The 10629-nt window shown below is 61.3% G+C and overlaps 2 protein-coding genes across 2 annotated transcripts; one reads left to right on the top strand and one right to left on the bottom strand.

The window, feature by feature from the left end:
* Positions 1-5201: 5201 nt before the first annotated feature.
* Positions 5202-6217, bottom strand: EMIHUDRAFT_118873 (hypothetical protein; the record flags this gene model as incomplete). Its single annotated transcript, XM_005769059.1, has 2 exons — positions 5202-5684; positions 5765-6217. 2 exons carry the CDS (start codon positions 6215-6217, stop codon positions 5202-5204), a joined length of 936 nt encoding a protein of 311 aa, XP_005769116.1.
* A 307-nt stretch (positions 6218-6524) lies between these two features.
* EMIHUDRAFT_445345 (hypothetical protein) lies at positions 6525-8041 on the top strand. Its single transcript, XM_005769060.1, has 5 exons — positions 6525-6683; positions 6781-6936; positions 7022-7177; positions 7266-7430; positions 7567-8041. The coding sequence occupies exons 1-5, from the start codon at positions 6606-6608 to the stop codon at positions 7666-7668; spliced, it is 657 nt and encodes a 218-aa protein (XP_005769117.1). The 5' UTR covers positions 6525-6605; the 3' UTR covers positions 7669-8041.
* The last annotated feature ends 2588 nt before the right edge of the window (positions 8042-10629 follow it).

Genomic DNA, 10629 nt, shown 5'->3' on the forward strand with positions numbered 1-10629 from the left:
TCCTCCCCATCGGGCCGCGTGAGCGGCCACGCCTCGCAGATTCGTTTCTCGCGCCTGAGTCAGGCGCGCGGGGCATCCCCCGGGTCGCTCGACCAGCGATCCGAAGAGTGGCCGCTATGTGAGAAGGAAAGAGCGGGGCCCTCGGGGTACGCCTCGTCCGGCCCCCTCCGAGGGGGGGAGGGAATTGCGGGGTCCCCACGGGCGCCTCAGTTCGGCCCTCCCGAGGGGGGGAGGGGAGCAAGGGGGTGGGGGGATCGGGGCGGGGGGGAGGGGTCTCGGGTTTCGTGTGGCTAATACTTGCTTTTCGGGGAGGGGCCTCGCGGCGTAGGCGCGCAAGCACGCCCGCCCTCTTCCCCTCCTCCCTCGAGGCAGCGAGTAGGCAGCGAGAGGTCAGGAGGTCTCGAGCGCCTATATGAAGGTATGTGAGATGTTGATGGGAATGGGTGGGCGGGCGGGCGGGCGGGCGGGCGGGCGGGCGGGCAAGCGGGGAGAGGCGGGCGGGCGGGGCGGGGCGGGCGGCCGGGGTGATCGGAGAAATCGTAGCCACAATCAGCCGCAGCGGAGCAGCAGCAGCAGCAGCAGCAACAGCAAGGGAGGCGTGTGTGCATGTGTGCCGCAGATTGCTGCCGTTGTCTGCGCCGCGATCCGCCGCCGCGCCGCCGCGCCGCCGCCGCTTGCGCTCGCCGCCGCCTCGCAGACGACTCCTCTCGCGCTCGGAGAGCCGCGCAGCGGGCCGCGAGGTTGTGGCCAGAGAGCAGCAGGGTTGAGATCACAAAATCGGCCAATTTTGAGGTTGCTCGAGAGAGCCTGGAAATGGTCCCGCGCCGTAGCCCCGGTGCCGGCGCATCACGTCTCAGCCGCGAGGGGCCGGTTCTGGTGGCTCAGTTGCGGGAGTGTGAAGTTTGCTGTGTGCGTTTTTTGCTTCGGAGCGCCCACCGAGAGCCTGCGCAATGGGGTGGGTTAGGGTGGTTTAGCGCCCCCTAACCCAGGGCGGTTTAGCGCCGTAGCCCAGACGGTCAACTAAACACGACTAAACGATGCGAAAGAGAAGCAGCACCTGACGTCGCCACGCTGGAGCGCCGTCAGCTGCGCCTCGACGACTACTTGCGGTGCGAGTCCGCGAGCCGGGGCGGATGGAACTACGACTGCTAGTGGAAAACCCTGTCAGCAGTTCACCCTCGCGCCTCGGGTATGTTCGTAAGAGCTACATACACTGAGAGAGAGAGAGAGCACAACCCCCTCTCTCTTTTCTCCCAGTATGCTAAACGTACACTGAAAAGATCGACGACCGCAGCCAACATTCGGGCAGGTTCGAGCTGTTTCCGGGGTAGGGCAGGGGCGAGAGAGATTGGACGGGCGGAAACAGCCCCCCCTTTTTTATATGGCTGACACTGGGCATGGCCTCTCTGGGGGTGAGCTGGGTCGGCCTCCTCCGGGTCTGCAACTCGCACGGCGGGTCCGCGTCCGGGCAATCATCCGAGGCCCGCGGTTGTCCTCTCGCAGGGCGGCGACCAACATGGAGATCCGCTATGCTCAGATCTGGGCTTTTGTCGACTATTGCTCGCTCTCTGAGCACCTGCAACGTCAGGCACTGTGCTTGGAGAATGCGTCGCAGTGCTGCTGCGCCTGTGGATTGAGCCGCGGCGCAAGCTCCATCGGTGAGCTGCGGTGGCGCGCCGGCCGCTTCATGCATAGCTCTCCGGCGTGCGGCCGCGAACGCGTTTTCCGTCCGCGTTTCATCGAGTTTGCCCGAGTGGTAAAATGCAATCGTCGAACCTGCCCGCGTTGTAAAGTGCAACTTTGGCATTTGGTAAAAGCTGCCGTGGTCTGTGGGGGGAAAAAACAAAGCGCAAGCGCGGCCCCAAGAGCTAAAGGTCAACATCCCCTCCGGCTACGACAATGTGAACCTGATCTGGTCCTCACGGGGTTGACCCGTCTCCTCCAGATCGAGACGGACTTCATGAACGGCCGAGCATTATTTCTTCATTACTATTTATTAACTAATGCTTTTTGCACGGCTGAGCCCCCCCCCCCCCCCTCCCCCGCGCCCATTCCCTGCCCTCTCCCGCCACACACTCAGTCAGAGCCCCCTCCCCTCTTGCACAACAGGAATTTTGACAATTAACCAGCTTGATGTGTGTAATACGCCCCCGAGTTGCTATGTGTCTTTGTGTGTGTAATACGTCTACAAGCTGCTATGACTGCAGTCTTCGACCATCTGAGCCCCCCCCCCCCCCCGGGGGGGGGTCCCCGGGCTAAAGGGCCAAACCCCCCCCCCCCCCTCAAAAGGTCCCCGCCCTTCCTCCTCTCCCCTTCCGTGCCAGCTCCACTCATCTCTCTCTCGGCATTGCCTGCAGGTGCGGGGAAATACGAAACGAAAATTGATGGGCTTGCCCATCCTGGAGTGGTTCGATCCCACATGAATCCGAGACGGTGATGGGAGGCGTCACGGCGGTCTCAGACCCAGTGAGGTAGTGCGCCAGACTACCCCGGATCCTGCTGAACAAGCTCCTCTTGTAGCTCGATCGGTCACACCGCCATCACCGTCGGGGAGAGGGGGGACGACACTGCTCTGGCGGCGTGCACCTCGATCCTGCACCGTGTTTGTTATGACCCCCCCCAATGAACACACCAGTGAGGGAGGGCGAGACGATCGGAGGGGTCCCGTACCATGCGGAATCGGCCCTAACAAGTGCTCAAGTGCTCAAGGTTGCCAACTGCACTCCAAGTGCTCGAAAAAAAAACTGTTCCTGTTACGAAAAAGGGAGCTACCTGCTCCGGCGACACTAGGGACTCGGGCCTGATCCCGCACAAAACATCTCCACACTCTCTCCTCTCCTATGTGCTATGACACGACTCTCCGACCTTGGGCTAGATTCCCATTTGATTCACCACAAGCGCCAAACTGCTTCGCCGCTTAGCTGAGTAGAACTCGAAGTGGGCGTCGAGGGGGCCTATAGTAGAGTGTGAGCCCGCGCGCTGCAAAGCTCGAGTAGTGTGGGCGATGGCGCGAGCTGGGCCATGTACTAATTGCGTGTGACTGTTTCTGCCGTCTTTGAGGGGGCGTGGGCGTAGGAGTGGCGCTCTGCTACCCTTGCAGTCGAGCGCCTTCTCTCAGCTCCATTGCCTCTAGGGGGTTGTGGCCGTGGATTTGGCCCCCTAGCCCCCCTCTCCGAGAGCAGGCCTGTCCAGTCTGTGTGGGTGGGGCGGCGTTATAGCGCCGTCGAGGCGTAATCTTTCCTGCCGATGTTGGGGTGTTGCCGAGGTGGCGTGTCGGGGTGTCGCCGTACGCGGAGGGTAGGCGAGCGATGGTGGGGTTCCGGGGATTTGTCGAGGGTGGTAGTCGCCTCTGGTCGCGAGGTGTGTGAATGGAGCTGTGTGTCAGCTCTGACTGGATCTCGCGTGATATCCGCCGTGTTGGCGGTTTCAGATTGCTTCAGGCGAGGGATTTGGTTGGTGAGGGCGCGGGTGGAACGCGTCCGAGGGATCGCGGGCGCGGGCGAGTGCCGAAGGCGGTGTAGCGCGCCTCAGACCGTGGTATGTTTGCGCCTGGTCGCCTGCATAGGTCGATCTCGGCGGTTGAGTTAGTGTTGGCACCCCGAGCGAGGTAAGGGTGACTGAGCCGTGGGCAGGGCCTATCCGGAGCCTGCAGAGCAGCGGAGCCGGCAGCGAGCGGACGTGGAGAGGTGCCTCCGTGTCTAGGTGTGAATAGGGGTCCACTGTGATCATTCCACAGTAGGGGGTACAGGAATTGTATGCCCGTGCTGGCTGAGTCCAAGTGCTCCAAGTGCCAAAGGAGGGATGGGACGGTGAACCTTCTTTTCTACCGGGCTAGGATTGAGAGCAGCCTCGCTCTCAATCCTAGATATAGAAGTCGAAGGATTGTGAGTTTGAGAGCGAGTAGAGAGAGAGAGATTTATGAAGTTTGTGAGCAGCACTCCTCGGCTCCTCGCAATCGTAGCATCTCTGTGCGATTGTGAGCACCCACGCTCGCAATCCTACGTCTTCTAGGACTAATATGAGCAGCTCCGCTCACAATGTGACGCCCACGTGCCACGACTACTACCAGCGCGCTCACAAACACAATCCGACAAAACAACAATACATAAAACACTTTTGTTTGGTATTTGCTAAAAATCTCTCTTAGTGCGAGCAAACTCTAGGGTTGCGAGCAGCTTAGCTCACAATCCTACCGGCTAGCAACATGCCTCCGATTGCGAGCAGGAGCGGTGGAGCGCTCGCCATCCTAGTACTTTTGCCGATTGCGAGCGACACCGCCCAGCCCAGTGCTACGATTCTCGTGCATGGATTTCGCGTTTCTTCTCACGCGCTGCCCTCGAACAGTTCTTTCCGGGGACCTGCTTGAGGATCGTTCGGTCTCGCCACGCTCACCGGATCTAAGAATTTTCTCACAGAGAAGGGCGGGCAGCGCGCCCGCACCCTGAGACAGCCAGTTGAGCGCCGCCCGATGGACATAACAAACACGCTATTACAGGATCGAGGTGCACGCTGCTGAAGCAGTGTCGTCCCCCCTCTCCATCGTCTCACTGGGAGACATCGGCGGTGTGATGGCGGTGTGACCGATCGAGCTACAAGAGGAGCTTGTTCAGCAGGATCCAGGATAGTCTTTCCTGGTCGTAGATCATCTCCTCCCGAGTCGCGGGATCCGGGAGGATGTGCTCAGCAAAGCCAAAGGTATGGGATGAAGGAAGTATGTGTCAGTCAGTGCGAGGGGTGTACGAACGAACCCTCGGCTACGCTAGGGTACGAACTGCAGAGCGTTGTGTTTTGCCTTTGAACAAAAAGAAAGAAAGAAAACAGACAACCCAAAGGCAGGGATGGGAGGACGGCACGCCGCCACCACACAGGGATTTTGAGGAGAGGAGTGTGGTGCTAGCCGTCGCCCACCCTAACCCTTGGTGGTCTGCCTCTTTCTATCTCCCTTCGCAGTCCCTCGCCGATTCTCGCTGCAACCTTCATGCCACCTCGCGGTCGTCTCGCCCATATTTTTTTTCACGCTGCGGTTGAGAGAACCTTTCAGGACACTCATTGATTCCACTGTGTCGGCTCACTCTTTGGTGCGTGCCTCCGAGACATTTCCGAGACATTTCCGACAGACACGTGTCCACTGTCCATGCCGTACTCATGCCGTGCGCCGCCGCAGCAGCCTGGCGACGTCTCCCCTCTCGACCAAGTGCATGTTAGTACTCGTTCGCCCCCGACCAGCACGAGACGTGGATGGCGCCGTCGCCGCGAATCTCAGTCACCACAATCTCCCACCATGCTTCGCCCTTCCAAAAGAACTCAAGCTCACTCCCCACCCCCAGATCCTTCTCCGCGAGCGGCGCCACCTCAGGCACCGGGCGCAAGCGACGCTTCGCGACGGTGTCGGTTTCCGTGCCGTTGTAGGAGTAGACGACCGTGGCCGACTGCTTGGGCGGAGGGGCGATCTCCCGAATCTTCGCCGGCCACCACGAGCCCTTGTAGCCGCAGTCGCCCTGAACCTCCACAAGCTGGCCCTCCGCCCACTGCGGCTTGGCGCGCTTGCCGCCGCCCGACCCGCCTCCGGCGGCCTTGCGCTTGCCGACGCCACCGCCGCCCTCGGCGGCCTTGGACTGGCGGTGCATCGAGATGTAGTTGGAAGCGACGAGGCTCCACCATTGATGGCCTTGCGCTTTTTCGACCTATCACCCGCGAGCCCTCGCAGGCACTCTCAGCGCTCGTCGTCGTTGCGAAGCTCGAGGCGGTTGCGGATGGACGACACGTAGTCCAAAAATTCCGAATCTTGCTTCACGAGCCGCGCGAGTGTCATTGGAACGTCAACGCTGAGCTCCTCGGCGATGTCGAGGATGGCGTGGAGGTCGGTGGTAAAGTCGGAAATGAAGAGGCGCGCTGCCAGGCCGTTGCACATCAAGGCCGGCAGCTGGTCGACCCCGCCCGCCCTCCTAGCAACCTTGAACGCCGCCTCGGTGAAGCCGGGCTTGAGGAGGTTGGCGGCGAGGCTGTCGCACATCATCTGTGGCAACGTGTGGATCCCGCCCGCCTTCTTGGCGAGATCGAGCGCCGCGTCGGCGAAGCCGGGCTTGAGGAGGTTGGCGGCGAGGCCGTCGCACATCATCCGTGGCAACGTGTGGAGCCCGCCCGCCTTCTCGGCGAGATCAAGCGCCGCGTCGGCGAAGCCGGGCTTGAGGAGGTTGGAGGCGAGAGAGTTGCACATGTGACATGAGCTTTGGCAGCGTCTCGAGCCCGCCCGCCTCCTCGGCGAGCTCGAGCACCGAATCGAGGAGGGGGTCGAGGAGGTGGGAGGGCGACTCCATTGGGGATGCCTGAGGCCACCCCAAGCACTCCCCAAGCCTTACGTGGACGAATTCAACCCTACTTTTTGTCGTCTACCCACATTAGGAACTTCGTGCTCATGTCAACGCCACGCCAGCGTTAGCCCATTCAACCCCGCCCCCATTGGGGGCCCTGCACTTGGACTGCGACCTCTATTTTTTAAACGCTGCGGTTGCCACACCTCGAGCGCGAGCCCGCGATTGGCGTGTCTGCAGACAGCACAAGCAAAGAGTTAGCCCGCGCGTCTTGGCGTGTCTGCAGACAGCCCAATGAGACGCAGCACCCTCCTCCTGACGCTCCTCGGCGCCCTCGCCGACGCTCAGCGCGGCTACAACAGCTACGACGAGGTGCGGCAGACCTCTCCTCTGCAGACCTCTCCTCCACTGATCCATCGACGAGACGACCTGCCTTTTCACCGCCGCCCCTCCTGCCGCCGCGTCCCAGATGGCGCAGGCGCAGATGATGTACAGGCAACAGCAGGAGCAGGCCGCGAAGGCGGCGCAGGCGCAGCGGCAGCGCGAGCTGCAGGCGCAGCAGCAGGCCGCCCTGCTGCAGCAGGCGCGGCAGCAGGCGCTGTACGAGCAGCATCTGCGCGCCGATGTGCGCGAGCCCAGTCGTCTCGCTTGCCCGTCGCCCGAACCCTCACCAGCTCACTGCGCACTCCCCGGCCCACCCGCTGCTGCAGCAGCAAAACAGGGCGGGCAGCTTTCCTTCGACGCCGCAGAATTCGAAGAAGCCGCGGATGAGTGCCAAGGAGAAGAAGGCGCACGAAAAGCGGCAGAAGGAGCTAGACGCGCAGAAGAAGAAGCAGCTCAAGGAGCTAGACAAGCGGCGGAAGCTGGCGCGAGACGCTCGGCCACACCCGTCACTCTCTCTCGCCCTCCCTCTCGCCATCCCACGCCCCGCCCTGCGGCTGCCCCTCTCTGCAGGCGGTGAAGGCGGCCGGACGCAGCCGGGGCGGCGAGCGGGGCCTGCTGGGGAGGGTCTTTTCGCTCAAGGGCCTGGTGCTGCTTGGCGGGGTCGGGTACCTCTACGTGGCGCAGCGACAGCTGCTCGCCGCCCTCGTCCTCAAGCCCGTCGCGCTGCTCGTCAAGGCGCCGCCGCCCCCCCCGCCTCTCGCCCCGGCCGGCTGCTGCGCGCCCGCCGCGCCGCGCCGCCTCGATCCTTCGCCCTTCTCTGGCCTGCGCCCTCGACCCACGCCCGAGTGCGGCCTGCCCCTCCCACGCCCAGGCCGTGTGGGCCGTCGCCATCAAGCCGATCCTCCGCAAGTTCATCTCCCGCCCTGGCGGCGCGTACAGCGGCGGCGGCGGCGAGCTCCCGGGCGGCTACTGAAGCAGGGCCCGCTGCTGGCATGGACGCTGATGTGAGGATCTCTCATGAGGGCGGGGCTTCAGGCGGCGCGGGCGGAACGCTGCGATTGCCCGATTCCGGAGAGTCTCGTGAATCTCGAAGGCAGGGCCCGAGTCGTCGTAACGAATCATACGTCAGGAAGCGGCCCGCGACTGCGAGAGCTGTCAGCTGAGAGCTGACCCACACGCGGCTTTCCCTAAGTAGAGCCGTAAGTCAAGGAAGGGATGCGATCTCGGTCTACCGAGACATTCTTCTCATGTGATTTAAGTGAATTCTTGGCTGACCCGCGTTGTGCGTACTGCGACGTGCGACACATGTGCCATATACACTCATACCTTTACTTACTCGCGAGCGTATTTCCCTATTCGTTTTCCTCAGCTCAATCAAAACGGACAACCCTGAGCCCTGGCCTCGACACCTCGACACCAAACCTCGACACCAACTCGACACCAACTCGACACCTCGACACCCCATGCCAACTCGACCAACTCGACACCCCTCGACACCCCTCGACACCCCTCGACACCCCTCGACACCATCTAGGCTGAAACCATGCTCGACCGTGTCAAGGTGCCAAACTCGACACCTCGATACCCCTCGACACCCCTCGACACCGCTCGACACCCCTCGACACCGCTCGACACCGCTCGACACCGCTCGACACCTCTGATGATCCTAACACAGCAGAGATGTAGACCCATTGGAGTCAGAGTTAGAAATCAGGGTTGCAGCAGCAATCAAACTTGGCTGGCAGTACTTTCATCCCTGAGTTGCAGCCTCTCAAGTTCTAGCTCAAGTTGCAGCTCAGTTGCACCCCTGTTGATGCAGCAAACATGGCAGTACTCAGGTAGCCCTCAGGTGCTGCACAGCACCTTGTACAGTGGCAATGAATCCTCACACCAGTGAGCTTGTGCCATGAGTGCAGACCTGTGGTCCATTGCGCTTTGTGCACTGGCGACGCTTGGCTGCAACGGCGACGCTGCAGCGGCGGCGACGCTGCTGCGATGGGGTACTGGCAGCCCTTAGCTGCTGGACAGCACCTTGTGCAGTGGCAATGTCCACTGACTCATGGCACCAGCCTTGTGCCATGAGCGCTGTGGTCAGTTGCGCTTTGTGCGCCGGTGGCGCTGCAGGGGCGACGCTGCTGCAGCGGCGACGCTGCTACGGTGCTGCGCCTGCACAGTACCTTTGTGCACAGTGGCAATGACTCCCGGCACTTGATGTCCTCAAATGTCCACAGAGAGTATACTGGTTGTGCTCAGGTTGTGCTACATCAACAGGGTGCAACTGAGGCTGCAACTAAGGGATGAAACAGCTTTGCAACTGCTGCCCAAGTTTTGTTGATGGGCTGCAACTGCATCCTGCCACCTTGGACACCTCGACACCTTAGACGCAAAACCCCTTGACAACACTCGACACCTGCTCGACACCCTCGACACCCTCGACACCCTCGACACCCCTCGACACCCCTCGACACGGTCAAGCATGGTTTCAGCCTCGACAGGCCTCAACAGGCCTCGACAGGCCTCGACAGGCCTCGACAGGCCTCGACAGGCCTCGACAGGCCTCGACAGGCCTCGACAGGCCTCGACAGGCCTCGACACCTCTATCCCTCGACAGCAGCTCGACAGCAGCTCGACACCCTCGACACCGGGCCTCGACACCTCGACACCAGGGCTCAGGGACAACCTTCAAGTGTTTCAACCTCTTATATCTCTGGTATCTCAATCTCTGGGGGGAGGCGGGGCCCCTAGGGGGTACCCATGCGGGGGGGAGATGGAGTCCCCCAGCCCGCCGCAGGCGCCGATCTTTGAGTATTTTTTGCGCGATTTTTCACTTGTTTTCATGGGAATTCGGCGCGTACTTGCGGCCATGCTATCACGCTTTGCGACATCCTTTCGGCGCTGCTGCGGGCAGGTCGTGGATTCCTTCCTCTCAACCCTGCTCCCACAGCTCATGCTTCTCGCCGTGGGCTCACTTCTCGCCCAGGGCCTGCGCCGCGACGGCTCCTTTGCGGTGGCCATATACACCCTGCTCGCCGGCTTCTCGCAGAAGGACTACCTCATCCTTGCCGACCAACTAGAGGCCGTCATCGCATTCGCCTTCCTGGGACCCACGCCAGTGCTGACTTCTGTGTTCTGACTGTCGTTGCTGTCTCTCCCTTCTCGACTGACTGTTTCTGCTTGTGCGTCTTGGGTCCGGGGTTGTGTTTTTCTGTGACAGCCTGAAACGTGAAAGGATTTTTTCGGAGCGACAGCCTCATCGCGCGCGCGTGAACAGGGCTCCAGGCCCCAAATGACGTGTGAGTGTTGGAATTGTTTGGTATTGCTAAAAGTAAAAAGGATGAACCACACGCTGCGACACACACACCCTGCGCACTTTCGCGTCGTCAGACATCACCTCTCGATGCGGACGCGCGAGCAAAGTGAGAAAACAAAGAGCCCTCTGGAGGTCGAGATCGAAAGAAAGAAAAGACGGAAAAAGAAAAGAAAGAAAGAAAACACACAACCCAAGGGAGGGAAACGGACAACCCAAGTGGCACGGGAAATTCTTCTATTATCCGCGAGCTTGGAGCAGAGCCCCGGCTGTGCTGTCACGTCGCTGGAGCGCAAGCGACAAATGGCGGACGCCGAGGAGATCGATCCGGAAATGGACGAGGAGGTCGTCGATGGCGAGGCTGAAGAGGGTGGCGCCGAAGGTGCCGCGAAGAAGAAGAAGAAGGCGCGCCGCTTCGTGCTCCAACGTATCCCGGCCGAAAACTTCAAGGTCCGGTTCCTTGTTTTTTTGAAAAAAAGAACAAAAAAGGGCCGGCCCCCCCCCAAGGCCTTGAAGGCGAATCCTGCTATTTGTCCCGGCCGCAAAACAAGGTTCTCGTCCAATGAAAAAAAGGTCCCCTAAGTGGTCACTCCTTAAACTGGGTGGGGGAAAATCCGCCCCGCCCTA

The sequence above is a fragment of the Emiliania huxleyi genome (genome assembly GCF_000372725.1).
Source record: "Emiliania huxleyi CCMP1516 unplaced genomic scaffold EMIHUscaffold_432, whole genome shotgun sequence".
NCBI classification, from domain to species: Eukaryota; Haptophyta; order Isochrysidales; family Noelaerhabdaceae; genus Emiliania; species Emiliania huxleyi.